The sequence below is a fragment of the Eulemur rufifrons genome, chromosome 1 (assembly GCF_041146395.1).
Source record: "Eulemur rufifrons isolate Redbay chromosome 1, OSU_ERuf_1, whole genome shotgun sequence".
Lineage (NCBI taxonomy): Eukaryota > Metazoa > Chordata > Mammalia > Primates > Lemuridae > Eulemur > Eulemur rufifrons.
The window spans coordinates 57,818,210-57,837,391 of record NC_090983.1 but is presented as its reverse complement, the minus strand read 5'-3'; the positions used below and the strand labels follow the sequence as shown (position 1 = coordinate 57,837,391).

General features: G+C 42.3%; 1 protein-coding gene across 2 annotated transcripts in view; it reads right to left on the bottom strand.

The window, feature by feature from the left end:
* STK39 (serine/threonine kinase 39) overlaps window positions 1-19,182 on the bottom strand; it is a 269,188-nt gene that overhangs the window by 211,077 nt on the left and 38,929 nt on the right. For both annotated transcript variants that reach the window (XM_069471755.1, XM_069471765.1), the window contains exon 2: window positions 1,350-1,462. In XM_069471755.1, the coding sequence (XP_069327856.1) occupies window positions 1,350-1,462 (113 nt within the window). The remainder of the gene's footprint in view (window positions 1-1,349; window positions 1,463-19,182) is intronic.

The window sequence follows — 19,182 nt, the reverse complement described above, 5'->3', positions numbered from 1 at the left end:
AGCTTTTTCCAACTCAGGGAAAAGTGACCTTGAAAACTAGTTGGATGACAAAGGCACAATTTTATTGGTCACCAAGACAGCAAGCACCAGACAAGCAACGCACAGTAGTAATTTCAGTAAAAGCACAAGCTGAAATTTTGAGGAGGGTAAAAACCTTAAATGTAAGCAAATTTTAAAAATTAACATTAAACTTAATTAACATTAAATTGCTTTAATCTGAGTTTTAGCTGGCAACCTATTGCTTCAATCCAATGAAATCTATGCATTGTGTAGCCTAGTTTAAAATGTAAGGCCAAACAGATCTGGAAAAGTACAGCTTTATACTTGTACTTAATTTATACTATAGTGTACTGTAATTAAGCCTGAAATAAAAGCTATATTCTGAGTAAAGACAAAAAGCTCTTGTTAATAACATTCCACTCGCAATGGAGAATGTAACAAAAGGCTTCTTCATTTGGAGCCAACTGTCATTATACTTTGTAGCTTGTATGGAGCTATTGGACTAATATTTGTCCTGGGATTAGCGTTGGGAGAACCAATCAGTTAACTCCTCCACTGCAGTTTTCTATTATCCGCAAATAAATGGCCAAAAGGAAGAAAAGAAAATTGGCAGGTAGAACGACAACTATATTTATGAGATTAAACTCTCAAACCCTTCACAGTTTGCCGGGCAACTAATAACCATTTGCCAAGCTGTTCATTTAATAATGAGTCAGCTAAGCCAAAAGCAAATGTTCCTTCAACCAACCAATGCTACTCCAGTCATATCCACACTGACAAGCCCCAATTATTTCTGTAATGAACTTCGTTTAGAATAAGAAGTGCAAATTGCCATGTAAGAAAAACAAATGCTCTCATTAGCCAGATACAAGCTAGACTGCATTTTTAAAAAATAACTCAAATTTATGTGATTTTGTAATTTATGAAAGCCAAATTGAACAACAAATAACATGGGGGATACTTCATATTTCTGTCACTTTCTATACCAAGGGCCAGAAGCTTACCACCCAAAACCATAGTCGGTAATCCCATGATCTTAGGTCATCCTACCAACATACACCTTTGATAAATACAATGGAATGCTAATACTGAGACCAGTCCCCCTTGGTGATTATTTGGACCCAGCAAAGTACTGTTTGTCAAAGCAAAGGAAGGTGTGCATTATATGACACAATGATAAGGCACAGTCTCATTAATCTGGGGAACAGCAAGCAGTAGGGGCTACTCCCCAAGAAATAAATACGTGTGCCAAAATAGGAAAGATAAGACTTTCCTCTTCTCCCACCCACCTCCACGTACCCAAAGGTTAATAAAAGCAACCAGCAGGTATCCCCTTCACCTCTACTTACTAATAGTTCATCCATACTGGTCTGGCATTTTTCCAAGTTGATCCGCTTTATTGCTACACGTTCTTGCCTGGGTTTGCACAGGGCAGCCTGAACCACAGCAGTCGCTCCGCTGCCTGAAATGGAATGAAAACAACAGCTGTCAGATGGCACACTGTGGGGTTACTACTCGGGGCCTCTTTCCTAAATAAATATCTGTTTTTGTTAAAGTCTTCTACTCAAGGTATTCAAAACATTACCATGCAACACCTTTTTAATTAAGAGTTTCCCTTAAATCCTAAAATGATTATCGGGAGGAGAAAAAAGAAAAACTGATTCTTCCAGACCATTTATGTCTGAGGACACACAGGGACAAAAGCATCTACACACAACCCTGCATGGAAGCCATTTCCATCCTCTGGTCCTGGCAATGTCTAACTTCGGCACCTTTAAAATATGTCAGGCTCTTCGTCCACCTCAGCCCAAACCAAACCACTCCAGCCTGGGGCTGCATCAGGGCTTCCATGAGATGCTGTGACAGTCTGCTTATCTGTCCTCAGCACCCTTTGCACTTATTTCTTCGGAGCTTACTCTACAATTAGAAAAACAGGAATCAACCCTAGCATTCTCATGTTGAAAACACAACTTTCAAGGATGCCAAGCAAAATGATGCAAATGTGTAATTACAAAAGCTCTTGGCATTCGTATAAATTTTCTATTCCTAAGGTTTCATGATCATTAGCTAATGCACTCCAACTCCTAAGAGACACAGTCATGTCGTTGCCCATATTTTATAAGAGCAAAATGTAGGCGTGTAATGATTTGTGGCAGAGCACAAAGAGCTCCTAATCGGCTTTATATTCCACAGGGGCTAAAAGGCCCCTTAGGTTAAGGCATCTCAATTCTGCAAATACTACCAAAAATGTCATGTGCATAATATAAATCCTCTACCACTGCAAGACAGTCAACGAGTGAAGCAGCCTGTGCTCAGGGATGTGCAAAGGGGGCCAGAGGTGACAATCTAACCTTCTCCCCAAAGTTTTTCTTCAGATAATGTTTCTGAAATGAGTCTTCAAATATCATCATAAAAAGGAAGGCTGGGGGGACTTTTGGCAATAAGAGAGAGAGATCAGTATTACTGTTCCTAATACATGTGACAGAAAGTCATGGCAGAAAGGCATCTCTAGTGCTAATCAAGGCTTTCCCACCTCAAGGAAGCACCCAAATGGGTGCCTACAGGGCTGGAGCTCTGCCCTTTCTTCTGCCCTGTGGCCTCATCATCAGCTCTGGCCCCCTGACCTAGTGAGCCCAGCAGATTACCCTAATGCTCCAAACCCAGAGCTCCAACTTCCAGACTCCCCATCCTGGGCGGGCACAGTGGCTCACACCTGTGATCCTAGCACTCTGGGAGGCCGAGGTGGGAGGATCACTTGAGCTCAGGAGTTCAAGACCAGCCTGAGCAAAAGCGAGACCCCGTCTCCGCTAAAAATAGAAATATTAGCCAGGCACAGTGGCATGGTAGTCCCAGCTACTTGGGAGGCTGAGGCAGGAGGATGGCTTGAGCCCAGGAGTTTGAGGTTGTTGTGAGTGAGGCTGACGCCACAGCACTCTAGCCCGGGCAACAGAGTGAGACTCTGTCTCAAAAAAAAAAAAAAAAAAAAGAGAGAGAGAGAGAGAGAGAGAGACTTCCCATCCAGAGAAGCCCAACCTGTGTTCACTGGGGAAGAGAACTGACACCTGACACCCACTGCACAGGGCACACTTCACTCACATAAGTCTCCTTACAAGTCTGTACGTTTTTATTAGCCTCATTTAAATGTGAGAAAACTAGGACTCAGAAAACTTGCCCAAGGTCACGCGGCTAATAAGTACCTGAGCTGGCATCTGAGTCAGGTCTGCCCGACTCCAAGATCTGCGCTTTTGTTCTACTTCCCAGAAGCCAGAGCACACCCTTCGCCTCCTCACCTTCCCTTCCCTGTTTTGGCCCTGTTAGGTAAGTATTTTCTTCAGTCCTATATGGTTCAACAAGAGAGAAGCCACCCAGAGGAAAGGTTCACCTGAGCTGCACTCACCAGAGCTGCTACTGACAGGTTGTTTAAAAGGGGCTTCCTCCCCCTAACCTCACCGCTGGCCCCATCTGCTGCTGCTCCGGGTCCCACCAGGTTGACCTCACTGGCCCTGCAGATCACAGCACGTTGGGTTCAATCCAGAATGCTTCAGATACCAGAGCCAAACACTACAAAGAGCCCTGCTGATAACAAAGTGTATTTTCCAGGCTCCAGAATAAGAGACCATCACTGAAGGGAGCTGCGGAGAAAGTGCTAAGTAGCTGGTTAGTACTGGGCCTGGGATCCAGCAGAGAAATCAACAAACATCTTTAGCTGCTGACTGGAAGCCATCCTCAGCTCTACCTACTATAAATCTCCCCACAACTCTACTCCTTCATCCTTAATCCACATTCTAAGATATTCTCAAATCAGGGGGATTGGAAACCAAGACAGAAGCAAACTCCCAGAAAGGACAAAACAAGTGCATGTAATATGGAGCTGCCTCTCATAATCAGTTATGTCTTTGACTGTCAAAGACTCCTGACTTCCATGGGCATACAAAGAATATGGACACAAATAAGAATTCTAAAAAGTGGGAGGGGGTAGGAAATTTTTTTATTAGAGCTTTACAACTAAACAACTGTTACTGCTTTACAACTACAGCTGACTAAGGAACAACTGGCTACTTCTCATCTCTAGAAAGAATAAATACTAAGAAGCTTCAAGACCTGAGATTATTGTCACAGCATGAAAGGATTTAATCATTCATTAAACAACTTGGGAGATCCTACTCTGAATCCAAAGATGTTCTCCAACTAAAGAGAGATCAAGAACAAAGTTAAAGGTAGACAGCACCTTAAAGATCATCAGTCTGACCCCTCACTTTATGAATGAGGAAGCAGGGTCTCATGAAGGGTAAGGGATTTCTCTTCCCTGCAGTAATTGATAAACATAGGATTAGGACCCTAGACATCCTTATTCCTTGTCTACTATTCTCTCCACCAGGTCAGTATTTTTTCAAACTGCCAGTGAGAATCCATTGGTCATGAAATCAACTGACTGGGTAGAGGCCATCATTTTTTGAAGGAAAGCACCAGAATACATTAAGGGCAAGAACCGCTTTATGAAACTTTTCCTTCAGTTATACCCAAGCTGAAGTACAACATGTTTTACTGTGACTGATGATCAAAAGTTTGAAGCCTGCTACTGCTAGATTAGGATTCCCAGGATTAGAGTAAATCCGTGCTTTAACAGAAAAGGAGGTGACCTAACCGCATAATTCTAAAGGACATTTAGAAATGATACGAGGACCATCTTGCTTTAAGTATTTTTATGCACTGTGATGATTAAAGAGGAAACTAAAACTGTGGGGCTTGTAAATCCAGGAAGTGGACAAGTGTTAGCAACATGAAATAAAATAGTAGCAACTGACATATTAAATAGCACCCTGTATTTATTTTGAATAATATTTGATATTTATACACAACTCACTAGCGTTGATATTGTATTTTCAATGAAGTATTATGCACTGCTTTGGGAGGCTCTTCACATTTTAGGAATTTCTCATTTTATTCGTGACTCCCATTTCAAGTGAAATACATCATTCTGTAGGATTATGATCTATCTGCACTAACTAAGAGAATGAGGCTTTAAATCCTTTCAATTCACTGGTTTAAGTCACTCTGACTCAATTCACTTTTGCTAAGTAACTCCAAACTAAGAATAGCTACCTAGAACTTTTAGATAGTAATTATGGCAATGGCAATCAAAGGCAGGAGATTCCTCAAGTTCATTATCAAAATGCAGACTTTTCCTTGAGTTGACACCTCTTCTCATTCTCCCCTTAGTACTGCCACTGATAGGAAGGTAAATCACTGGAGAATTGCCCAGCTGCATTTTACACTTTTAGTTATGCAAAGAAATATTTCATGGAAAGACAAATTAGTATTATAACTTAGGATTTCACGAAGCCTATAAGAAATTAATGTGAAGAACTTCAGTGTTTCTTTTGTAAAAATCATTACTGTAGTCAATTACAATCTGAACTGTATGTTCAAAGTCCCTACTCTTATGCCCCACACAATAAATTCCTCTTTGCATTTAGTGCTAGGGTAAACATGTCTTTCTCCCAAATAACTTAACAGATGATGAAAAACACATAGCATCATATTTCCCTTTACTGTCCTAGCCCAGGTTTCCTGTGATTTCTTCACCTTGACCTCTGCATTATATGGCCCCTATTGTTATGCTTAATTTAGTGGTATTTCCATTACTTGAAGCAATGTTCCTAGAGTCTACCAAAGTAAAACCTTGAAACATCACAACCTGACCACTAAATGTGAAAGAATGTGCTTAACAGACACAAGAAAACTTTAGGCACAAAAAAAAAAAAAGCAGCAAAAAGACGTTTGCTTATATTAACTCATCAACAAATGATAATTAAACCCCTACCATGTGGCAGCCATTTTGCTAGATGATAAAGGTCCAAAGGTGACCATTCCTGTTTCAAGCGGAATAAATCCTTCTACAGGACCATTTCCTAAGTAGAGGTTAAGAGGGTTGCATGGAATGCTGGCGTGGACTGAATGTGTCCCCCTAAAACTCACATGTTGAAGCCCCAACCCCTAATCTGACTATATTTGGAGATACAGTAACAGATAATTACCTCCTTTATGAAGGTAATTAAGGTTAAATGAGGTCACCAGGATAGAGCCCTGGTGCAGTATGATTAGTATCTAAGGACAATAGAGAGCGTACTCTCTCTCTCCGCCCTAGGAGAACACAGCGAGCAAGTCCCTCCCTGTTCGCAAGCCAGAAGACAGCCCTCCCCAGAAACTGAGCTGATCAGCACGTTGATCTCACTTCCCAGCCTCCAGAACTGTGAGAAATAAGTTTCTGTTGTTTAAGGCTGTGGTCCCCAACTCCCCTGGGTCGCGGACCGTTACCAGTCTGTGGGCTGTTAGGGACCCGGCGCAGAGCTCCGTCGCCCCACCCCTGCATCAGTGGAAAAACTGTCTTCCATGAAACTTAGGAAAGGGGGCCCCTCACCACCCCCCACCCCACCCTGCACAGGAGCAGGAGGTGAGCGGTGAGCAAGCAAGAGAAGCTTCATCTACACAGCCGCTCCCCTTTGCTCGCATCACTGCCTGAGTTCGGCCTACCCCACCCCAGGGTACCCCCTCCCGTCTGTGCAAAAATTGTCCTCCATGAAACCAGTCCCTGGTGCCAAAAAGGTTGGGGACCACTGGTTTAAGGCACCCAATGTATGGTTATTTTCTTATGCAAGCCCAAGCAAACAAATACAAAAGCTTCTCAATGTTCTAAGTCACTCTTCCACTAACACCTATGGTAAACAATGGAGTAATAACTAGAAATTCTTAGCAACTTCCTAATTAAGTCAACAGCAAGAGGCAAGATTCAACTAAAGGGCCTCTGGAAGGCCACTGTAGTTCCCAAGTCTTAGGTTAGTTAAGAGTCTTGAAAAGAAGGCTAGACAAGGATTCTACTCAATCGTGATATTCATTCTCTCTATGATGTTGGACCTAATTTCTACCTACACTACAGCTTCCTTAAGAGGCATTAAAAAAAATCTGCCTGTAAGGCTTCAAAACATAATGTGTTTCATAGCCCTGGAAAACACTGACTCAATAAATCTTAGGCTCTCTCTCTGGGACTCATTTGTCCGTCCGTAACATGAAGGAGGTAAACTATATCCACAGTTTATATGGTACCCAAGGGAAAACAGGCCAAAGCAGCTCCAGGTCAGTACTAAGTTTCATTTTGCTTAGCACCGAGAAGATTCCATTGGTTTAAAAGGGAGGAAAGGAGAGCTAAATTTGGAAACCAAAGAACTAAATGATTTAAGAAGTCTGATACAGCATGATGAGTTTAAGAGTTTAAAAATATAAGAGATAACCCAGAGAATTCGGGAACAGCTATCAATTAATATTCCATAGAAAAACTTCTTGCTAATAATGTACTTTGATATCTAATCTTTAAAAATTATTTTAAAACATCTTTGTTCATCCAGATTGCATGGGTTCATATCCTGGGCCACGCCATATACTAACTGCTTCTCCTTGGATGAGTTACTTAACTTCTCCATGCCTCAGTTCCTCCTTTGTAAGATGGCAGTAATAGTTCCTAGCTCATTAGGGTGCTTGTGAAGATTAAATGAGCAAATACATAGAGAGTCTTTGAAACTGTACCCAGCATATAGTAATCACTAATTAAATCTTAGTTCGTATTGCTCCTTAGGGTATTCCCTCCAGGTCAACGGTATCCTGTCAGCTTGTCCTTTTAATGCCACACAATATTTCACGGTACTGATGTACCATAATTTATTCAGCCCTTCCATTGGTGAGTATTCTCTTTATTTCCAGTCTTCACCCCGATATGAACAATGTAGCAGTAAACATCTTGTATTTATCAAAAAATCAGTCCATTAGAACTTGTTTGTATGTTAAAGATAAGATGTGGTCAATTGCCCAGTAACCCCTTCTCACAAATGGCAAGATTTTTTTTAAAGGTATTACATTAGCCTTTAACATTGATTATGGCCACTGGAAGGAATTTCTATCATCATATCCTACTTAAAGAAGGAGCATGAAATCCAAACTTTAATAAGAGTTTGGCCATCTCTAAGCACATGAAAAGACTCCTTAATTATGCTTACCTGTCCTTGGCCAGCGACTAGAGTCCGGGCTGGGACCAGGCTTTCTTTTTAGCAGTGCTGGCTGGTAGTGTGTAGTAAACAAAACAAATGGCTTTGGCTCAGCTGATTTCTTCCAATCCTGTCTTTCTGCAGCTTACTCTCTGTGCTCTATTTATAGCATGTGTCCACCCTCAAAGCTTAGGAGGCCAGTGAGTCACATGAGGGCCAGAAGCTGGCCAGGGGAGGCCTTGGGCAAATGGACACAAGTGTGGGCTCTACAGGGATGCAGTTGCCACCAGATGAGATCACTGATTGACCTGGCATGGTAAGACTGTCTGAATTTTGCAGAAAAGCTGCAAATCCAGAATTTTGTGTGAGAGCTCCTAATATGATACATTTGGTGATTAATTTTTAAAATTTAAAAAAGCATTATGAGCCTAGCAGAAGCTCACCACAGCCTGTATTTTGCCTGCGTGCATTGTTGCTATTTGGCTTCAAAGGCATATCCTTCTTCACCCAATGGTCCAAATTTTAAATTATTTGTTAGATTACCCATGTGAGGTTGTCATTTTCCCAGATCAATAGTCCCATGTCACATGGTTGGACATAGTATGGGCATGTACTGACCCAAGCTGATTTTCTACGTGTCCCCCTTTACCGCATCTTAACTGTTTCACACAGAGAGAAACCCTCATCCCAGCTACTCCTCTGTCATCTGGTGTGTTCTATATGAAAGGAACACACGCACAGTAAAATCTCAAGTCAAACACAAAGAGCAGTAATCGTTAGACAGGTGTTACATGCAATTGGCTATAATCATTAATTTACAGAACAGACAGTCCTGCTGGCCTGTCTGAACAAACACAAACCAAACCGTGTGTCTCCATTGGACCTGGCACCACAGGACCATGTTTCTCAAGGTAGCTACAAACTGGTGACCCTCCTGAGTGACCTAGCTTGTGTCACTGCCAACCTGGCTGAGTTCTGTCCTTCTGCCTCCATCAGGTTAGCGGTTAGAACAGGTTAGCAGAGCCTCATTCTAGGGCTATTGGAGAAGATTTAGAGCTTACTTAAAAAAAAAAAAAAAAAGCAGGCAATGACCAGGGTGCCAGAGTGACGTGGAGAAATGGCCACTCGGCAAAATGTACTTAATGTTTCACTGCTGACCTGAATAAACTACCTTACTTGGGAGAGCCCGGCTTGTTAAAACATTTAGAGGTCACAAACCTCACTGAAGAAAAGCAGCCCTTGTACGTAACTCATCAAGAACCATCTGATAATCCACAGGAAAACAAAAGTAGCCTGGGGTTCTGATTTTAAGAGAGATAGAGGGAAACTGGTGTGTGGAATCAAACTGGAATGAACATAAATAAACTCACCTTGGACCTCAAGCTACATCTCAAGGAACAACTAAAAACACAAAACAATAAAAAAACTCTACACTACACTTACTAAACACCCAAAAGGTACCTGGGTTGAGATCATCTAACATTAAAAAAAAAAAAATCAAAGTTTAATAACTATAATAATTTTCAATGAAAATGAAAATGCTTATTGAGGGTACAGGTGAATTCGGGGCACCATGTTAAGGAGGAGCTCTATGTATGGGTTAAGGAGTTATAAAATAGCAGACTCTGATTTCCATTTAATTCAACCTGATTAATATTGGCATTTACTTGCAGGCATTTTTATTTTCTCAATGATACATGTAGATTTAAAAAAACACTCTGTGAATAGAATTACTTCCCAGTTTAAGAAAAAAACAAAATATTTAACAATTAGTCTCAAGAGCACTTTCTTAGAGGTTCAGCCCCTCAAAGCTAAAATCATATTCTAGGATTTAAGTTCTAATGCTGAAGTAGAACACATACCCCTCATAACCTGTCAGTGAATGTATGTTTACTTTTTAAAGAAAAGACCATCTCAGCCAGGCACAGTGGCTCACGCCTGTAATCCTAGCACTTTGGGAGGCCGAGGCGGGAGGATCACTTGAACTCAGGAGTTGGAGACCAGCCTGAGCAAGTACCAGACCCCGTCTCTACTAAAACTAGAAAAATTAGCTGGGTGTCGTGGTGCACACCTGTAGTCCCAGCTACTCCGGAGGCTGAGGCAGGAGGATTGCTTGAGCCCAGGACTTGGAGTTTGCTGTGAGCTAGGCTAACGCCACGGCACTCTACCCAGGGCAACAGAGTGAGACTCTGTCTCAAAAAACAAAAAGAAAAAGACCATCTCATTTTGATGAAGGGTGGGGAGGGGAGGTCAGCCTAGCTCCCCTAGCTATGAATGAATCACTTGAGATATCTCCTTCTGGAAGAGCCCCAAGCAGTCAGTCACTTCCTCACTGCTCCCAGGGACTCTCTACACACCTCATCCCAGCACTTACTGCTTATGGAGCGATCGCCTTTGGCCCTACTCTTCCTAGAATCAGCCCTCCTACCTAGGCCACCGCCTGGAACACAGAAGGCCCTCGCTAATTGTATAAAACACACATCAACCCATCACTGGGGAGGCCACCTGCAGACAAGGGAGGTGATGCTGGGTTCCAAGCTGCGCTACACAAGGGATATCGGGCACTGGTGGGCTACACGATTTACGAGCAAGGAGGAAGAGCGCTTTTATTCAATGTCTTATCTCTGGATTTCTCATCATGTGTTTTTTTAAGTAGGTAGTTGTGGGGGATGTGGCAGTTAACTTCAAGGAACAAGCCTAGGGAGGCCATCTGCCTTGAGGCATTTCTGATTTGCAGAACATCTCGTTCAATTCTAAAGGCAAGTTTCACAGGAGAGCTCACTGTGAAGAGCAGCGTTCCACCAGAATAGGCTGGGAACCTCAATTTTTAAAAATACAACCAACTGGCCCCTGCTCAGAATGTTGGAGCCACACAAAATGTGACTGACTAATACATACTAGAGCCTTCGATAATTCTACTTAAGCATAAGGAGAGGACATAAAACACCCGACATGAAGAGGTGACAGACAGGAGCCCACGACAGCCCTCCAAATCCATCTCAGGAAATACTGCATCAGCCCTGGACTGCAGGATGGACACATTCCTACAGAGAAAATATGAATGTTTTATTCAGTAAAAGGTCACTTTGAAGTCCTTGCCCCCTGTAAACTCAAAAGCCCCATGATCTGGCAGGATTGAAAAACTTCCTGTTCTGCTCTGAGGGGGTAGTCCAACTCCTCCCAGCAAAACCCACTGGTTTCACTGATTAAATCAACCAGATGGAAGCCAACATCCTACAAAGGAATGTCCATTGCTATTCACATAGATAAACAGATACGCCCACTGGCAAAAGCCAAAAGGCACAAGTGTCTTGGTTCAGTATGTGTGGCATGGTGGTGCCCTCTGATTCCCTGCTGCTCCAACCTCAAGCCACCTGGACATGGGAAGGGCTTTAAATACAAAAAGAAGAGCCAGTACCTACTTCAAGGTCAGTCCCATTCCATCCCTTCTAAGCTACAAGGTCAGTCCCATTCCATCCCTTCTAAACATGGAGGTTGGCTTCCTATAAATCTTTAATTGGACACAAGCCTGGGGGTGCAGCGCTTCACAAGAAGACAATGCACATTTAGGGGGGAAAGCTCTTTTCTCCCAGCTAATTGCATCAGAGCTTGTGCTAAACAAGGGTTGGATTTTCAGCCTCCAGGGGCAATGTACAACTTGGGTGGCCTTCAATCAAAGGCTATTGGCATATCTATACTTCCATCCTATTAAAAAAATAAAGTTGGTGTCTAACCCCCCAGGACAACCCCAGATCCAAGAATTGGCCCCATGGGGAGGCCCTGGATTTGGGCAGATTTTGTCAAAGCTTCTAAGACAGGATAACTACCTAAGATGTCTGTTTAAAAAAGCAGATTCTTGGGCTCATATCCAACCTATTGAATCAGAAGTACTGCAAGTGGAGGCCTGGAATCTGCATTTTTAATAAGCTACTCCAGTAATTCACTCATACCCTTAAATTTGAGAATCGCAGCTCCTAGGTATCACCTTCTCTCCCTACCTCCCACAGGATTCTAGGGCTTGGGGAACTTTATCAGTCAGGGTCCAGTTAGGAAAAGAGAAACAATGCTAGGTATTGCAACAGATATTACTGAATGGAAAGATTTGGTACAATAGGTATAAAGGACAAAAAAGATGGGGCAATAGAGTACCCGCAGGAAGCAGCTACCACCTCTGGGTAGGGCTGCAGGAATCCAAGAGAGGAGGTGGGATTATCAGGATCTAAAAGTTTAGAGGAGGAGACCCAGAGGGCTGGGACCCTGACCTCTGAAGGTGGGGCACTGGCCCCTGAGGAGGGCCCTCGCTAAGTGTCCACGTTGGGCTGGGACTCAAACATCCAAGGCCTGGCTGGTGATGGCATCTCTGAGGGGCACAAAGAGGCTGCCTCCAAGACACAGAAAGGAACTGGTCACCAGAACCAAGTGCTGGCAGAGGGAAGGACCCTTTCTAAAACAACAGGCAAAAAGGATGAAGCACGTCCCTCCTCCCCCCTCCAGCCTTCCAGAATTCCCCTCACATCCCGTATTAGCAGAACTTACCAGAGAAACAGCAGGCAAAGAAGGAACAAGGTCTGCCAACTACCAGCCCAACACATGAAGCAGATTCTAAAAGGTCTATCTGGAGTTCAGAGGTAATCGCTTAATAAGGAGCCAGGGCAGTGTGACGTCCACCAGCTCCAACAAGCCTCACTAACAATGGCCAGGCTTTTTTTTTATTAAACTCTCATTTCATGATATCTTCAAACACGGTTCCTAAAATGACCCTTCTGAATATCTAACATTGCCCAAATGTTCACGCTGTACTTCCAAACCCAGCCCCAGCCCAGGCGACTTCCTCTGGGTCCTGTAGTCACTATGATTGGGCGTCTAGGGTCAGACAGCCCTCAGCTTTGTGACTTCAGGTAAGTTGCTTGTGTGTCTGTGCCTCCGAGCCCTCAATTGTAACGAATGACAATAGTCTCTACCTCACAGGACAGCTGTAAATATTACTGAATGTAATAACATTCTGTATACAGAAGTAATAACATAAACGTACATGTGTGCCACGTCAGTGTTTGACAATGTTTAGACTGTTAGCGTTCACAATATCAGCAATACGATTATCCCAGACACTTGAATAGAAACTAGAACTAGGTCCACTACAACCTTTTGAGAAAACACCTTTTTATCTCCACTCCCTATAATCACCTCTGTTCCCACTCAGCCCCAATTCCTGACAGCTTCCTATTAACTTCCCCTCTTCAATCCTACACCTGCTAGCCAGCACTGACAAGTTTTATACCATAAAGAGTGGGTGCACAGAAACTTATGCAGGAAAGTGATTCGTTGGTCAAGATACAATTAGCCCCACTTCTCAGGTGGGGCTACCACATCCATGAAGCAGTAATTAGCTAAAAAATTCCTCCTAGCTCCAGGACAGAGGAAAAGCAAGTCCATTCACTTTAATGCCACTTACCCCTCCCTACCTCTCCATCTGTTTAGACTGTGCTCATAATCGAACCGCTGCTTATCTGGTCTCCCTTGGCAACCTGAGGTTCTCCCCCAAGTTACAACCATGGAACAGGAAGTAAGGCCAGCCCCTGCATGGTAGAAGTCTTCCCTCCCCCTCCCTCTCACCACCTTCCCGCTTTCACACAGAAGCGGGGGCATGATGCCACAGTCTGAAATTACAGCAGAAAATAAGAGCCACAAGGGAAGAGGATGTGAATTGCAGGAATGCAAATGTCCAGGGTAGTGGAAAGCAGTGTGCAACCCCAGGAGGCCGTGAGAGCATCTCTGAGTGAGAAGGAAAACACCAAAGCACCCTGATGAAGGGCCACACCACCTGCTAAGCCCTGGTGGCGGCAGCAGCAGCATGCTGGCCGTCCCTGCCTCAGCCAGCCCCACCCAGGTGTTCCTCCTAAGGGAAGCCACTTGAAGATCCCACAACATCATAAATGTGAGCCTTGCAGGACACCACGAGACTGCTCCCTCCCGTAGTCTTGGGCTGGGGGCCAAAGTGTTAGGACCGTGTGGGACTTGAAAGGTGTGGTGATAGCATAAGGGGCCACACCTGGGTATCTTGTGAAAGCGCAGATGTTTATTGAGTTGGTCTGGGCTGGGGTCTGAGCTCTACACTTCTACAAGCTCCCAGGTGATATGCTGCTGCTGCTGGTTCGTGGACCACATTTTGAGTTGCTAGAGCACAGGGACACAGCTTCCCTAAATCATCCCCGGTTCCTGGCACTCACCTCTTAACAACGGAACAGAGAGTTTAGCAACTTCCTGACCAACCTCTTAGTCCCCTATGGGGGGAACCAGGAAAGGAAACTTGAGCCCTGGGAAAGCAGATGCCTTAGGTGTCAGAGATGAGAGGTACCGGCCTGGGGCAGGGTTTCTCCTGCCTGTAAGAATCCAGAAAGAGCAGATCCTCCTCTAAGGAACCATAATTAGGGATTTTATGCATCTTTAGCTCATCAAAAATGAAGATTCAACATTCTGCCAACCCACAACACATAAGTTTACTATTTGATCTTTCAGGTGCATTTTCAGAAATTCAATACAAATGAAAAATGAAGGCAATTCTACATCCTGCCTTAGTAGACAAAGCATAATTAAACTTCAGAATTATATCCAGCAACTATGGCTGAAATTAAGTTGAGCTGCAGTTATCTGGAAATTTATTTTATTAATCCAGAAAACATGACATCTCAAACATTACCCGTAACTACAGATACACAGTAAACAAAGGTGACCAGCCAGATCATTGCATATGCTTTTATTCTACATATATTCAGCCTCTAGTCACACTCACATTAAATAAATTTTATAACAGCAATACTATATCTAAATTTAACTTATACAGATGACCTGGTATGAAATTATAAGAAAGAGAATCATTATAAACATTTTTTTAATTGAAACTACTTTCTTATAGCATGAGGCCCAGGTCCGCAGATCTGTGATCCATCTCTCTAACTAGAAGCACATGTGTATTCTACAGAGAGCTGCTTAGGATAGTGCGAGTTTCAATATGAGGTACAGTCACACATTTACTACTTTTTTTTAACAGGTAGGCTGATTAGATAAGTTTTTGTTAAATTGACCTTTTATTAGTAACAGATAAACGTCTTTATTTCTTTCTGTTTCACTTCTCAACTTAAATGACAGGAAGCGTTTAGTTTTATGGCCTTGCTGTTAAGTTTTTGGTTAACCAATGCTTCTACCTGGAACTCTAAGCTCTCAGAAGACAGTTACCTACTCCCTTGATTTGCCTTGTTTGCTGCCAAGATAACGTCTCCTGCATAATTTAATAAAAGCCTATTGGTGATAATGACCACGTTCTCAGGTTTGGACTCTGGGCTGTGGCCTATTAACTACACTGTATGGACCAAAATCCTGTAAGAGCCCAAGATTCAGATTCAATTTCCTAATGTGTCAATTAGCTTCACTTTGTTACATGTGAAACATGTAACCCCAACCTGTCCCAGAAATGAGAACAAAACTGATAGAGCGGTATAACAACTCCACCACAAATAATGGGGATGGGGTGAAGAGAAGTGACCGAATACACATGACCTACTATGTATAATAATTATAACAATATTTCATCACACAAAGAATAACAGCATCTTGGAGCTGAAAAGAACAGTCACCAAAATTTACATCTTATGCAATCATAATATCAGAGCCTGTGTACTTTCTTATTCAACAGATTTTATTGAGCTTCTACTGTGTGCCAGGCACTATTTAAGGTACTGGAGAGGGAGCACAGAGCAAAAAGGGCCTGCCCTCCACAGTTTACATTTTAATGTGGGACAGGATGTGGATTTTTTTTAAATCATGAATAAGATAATTTCAGATTACAGTAAGTGCTTTGATAAAAATAAAATTGGTGGGGAGAGTACTTGAGCTATGGTGGTCAGGGAAGCCTCTCTGCGGTGGTGACATTTGGGCTGATGAGAAGAGGCTGACCATGCAAAGATCTGTAGGCAGAGTATTCCAAGCCATGGGGACAGCATGTGTAAAGGGCCTGTGGCAGGAACAAGTTTGGATGGCTCAAAGAACAGCAACAAGGACTGTGCAGCTGGCACTTGTCAACTAAGAGGCAGGTGGAAAAGAGGTGGCAGGACAGGTTGGCAGGGGTCTAAACACAAGGAGAGAGTCCTGTAAACTGAAGTGAGTGCTTTTAATGATTTTTGAAAAGGAGAATTATAGAATCTGGCTTACACTGTAAAAAGGTCACTCTGGCTGCTACGTGGAGATAAGATTGTCTATGGGGCAAGAGTAGGTACAGCATGATTGGCTAGAGAGTTGCTACAGATGTGCAGGCATGGATTATACTGATGGCCAAAGCTAGGGTGGCCAGAGCGGAGAAGGAGAAAAATTGTAGGATTTGGGAATATATTTGGATGTAGAGCCACCGGACTTGCTGATGGACTGGAGGTTAACTAGGGGGAAAAACCATTTAGGTACTAAAACTAAATATGTAATCACCTCTACTATAATCATCACTAATTTTATAATGAATAGCCTTGATTCTCTCTTCACTCCTCCCAAAACTCTGCCAATGCTGCCCCCACCCCGCCCCCACCACCAGAGTATGTTCTGCTTGCTCTAGATGACGATTTAAAGGCTTGGGCTGCCAAGCATTGTTCAATCAGCCTTCAACATCAAGACCAAGGAAGGGTGAGGACACAGGGGAAGGAATGGTGGAAACCCAGTTGCTGCCATCTGCCATTTACTGAGTGAGCAGAGACGAGCGGAGAGGGGAATGGGCTTCCACGTGTTCAAGGGAGATTTGGGGGGAAAGAATTTGTTTGGTCACCTCTCACGAGTGAGTATGCATGTGTGCTGCCCTCCTATGAAGAAATGTTGTATAAAACCAAAACAGGAAGTATAAATATTCGGTAGTTGTAGGTATTTTTTTCCATCTAACTCCTTTTCTTTTAGAGGCTTAAAACAAATAATTAACAAACATACTAAACAATGACAACGAGTATGTTAAAAATATCCCGTTACCTAAACACAATTATTTTCAGGGTTGCATATACATTCCCACCTTTATTCACACATATACATCACATGTATAGTCACGATAATTATGACTTTGAATTCTACTATTTTCATTGAGAATTAGACTGCAAACACTTTTCACGTTTCTAAAACATGTTTATATTAATTGTACCACAACATCTCCACACGTTAGTGAGCCATGCACCCTTAGAGCCTAGAGCCTTTATCCCTAAAATCAAGCACTTGAATACTCCTTTATCTCAATGTTGTATAATAATTTTAGGGGGATAACCCACCTTTGGTGCAAATAAAAGCCAAAACAATGTCAAGTGTGCAAGCTTCAAGGCTCTTGGTAAAGGTGCTGTGTTTGGTAACTCATGAAATTTCTTTCAAAATCATTTACCTGTCAACAATTTTCCAAACTAAGTGAGCAAAAAGAAATACATACATTTCATTTAGGGATTACTTACCTAGGATACCAGAATAGCTCACAAAGCACAGCAGGAAATTGGCTGAACCTACACCAGAGAGTGCACACTTTTTTTTTTTAACGGGGGAATGAAACATAGGTTTAGCGAGGACATCACCTTCTCCAGCACTGTAACTTCACCAGTCTTAGCGTTCACTAGGTGGCTAAGTGCTACTGGCAAGAGTCCACAGTAAAACGCTGCAAGGGCCAACTCTCTGAATGTTTTAAGGATAGTTTTACATTGAAATAGTTCACTATATTTAAACATGTATGGATAAATTTAGGACTGTATATATATCATACAGATAAATGTTATAGAGAGAGATTACTATACTGTATTCTAAAGGTGTCTTTCCTTTAAAGCTTCCTAACTCCTCAATGCACATCTAAAAGAGTTTCATATGCTTATGCAATTGCCACTTTCCCAGCTGTCCTCTAGACTCTTCACTATGGCATCGTATTTTAGGCAATGCTAAAAGTAGTAGGGGGTGGGGGAACTTCGGGAAACTACAAGAAAAATCCTGCATCCCTTGATACCCTGGTATCTAAGAGATTACACAGCTCAGAGACATCAGGTTGACACCACTGAAGTTTGTTGTCAGCTTTAAAAGGAGGCAAGCAGCAGCCTCTCTGTGAAGACTCTTAGCAGCCTGGGAGACCAGCCCTCTTCCATGTTTTTGTTTGCTAAGCTTAACTGGTGAGTCCAGCCCTTTCAGGAGAATGTCTGAAGGAGAAAAAGAAGTGCCATCTACAGATCAGATACCATCACAGGAGAAACTGGACCCCATCCTGGAAAACTGAGGAAATTATTCAGTTTTGCAAAATTGTATCATATTTCAAAGCCACTGGTTGAGAGGCACTGCTTTAAGGAATTACATGATGATTCTGTTTGTAAAAGGAAATGGTAAACCTGTATTTTAACATTTATGTCAGTGCAGGTTTTCACATCTTCTGGCAGAGCTTACACTGAACAAAGAACTCAAAAAGACATCCAAATTCTTTGGACAACAACAAGTATTCAGCCATATCAAATGTTGCTTGAAATAATTAAGCTGTCAGCATGGCCTTTGAAATATTTGGGCTATAAGAGTATCTGGATGTCTTATTAGATTTCAGGATAGTATCTGACCTGCATTACAAACCTCCACACTCTCTAGCAAGAATCAAAGTGACCAAACAGAGCCAACAAAATAATGCACTTTCCATTCACCTTAATTTCTCTCTTGAACCTTTAAGTAACATTTTCATGGATTTTTCAAATCTGTGCATCAAAAACTGTATGTTAAAACACTTAAGAAATGGAAATTGATATGAGTGATGAGACCAAAAAAAAAATCCATAGAAATATTAACATCATTAGCCTTAGAGATCAGCACACTTTAAATTTTCAAGACCCAACTATCACCTGACTTCACTTTCAACTCTAAAACAAACATATTCAAGTTAAAACTGGAATTAAAAAATCTATTCAGTTAAGCAAATTCTTTCTCATTTTTTACTACCATTTAACCAATAAACATTCACCTTTTATTTACCAGTTTATAAATAATTATATGGCCTTGGCTTAGTTTTCTGACTCTGAAATCCACAGAAATGTCTACTTGCCTTGGGCTCAGGGGCCCAACACCGACAGAACCACCTCCTGTTAACTCAGGTAAACTAAGACTTATTTGACAGACATTTTAA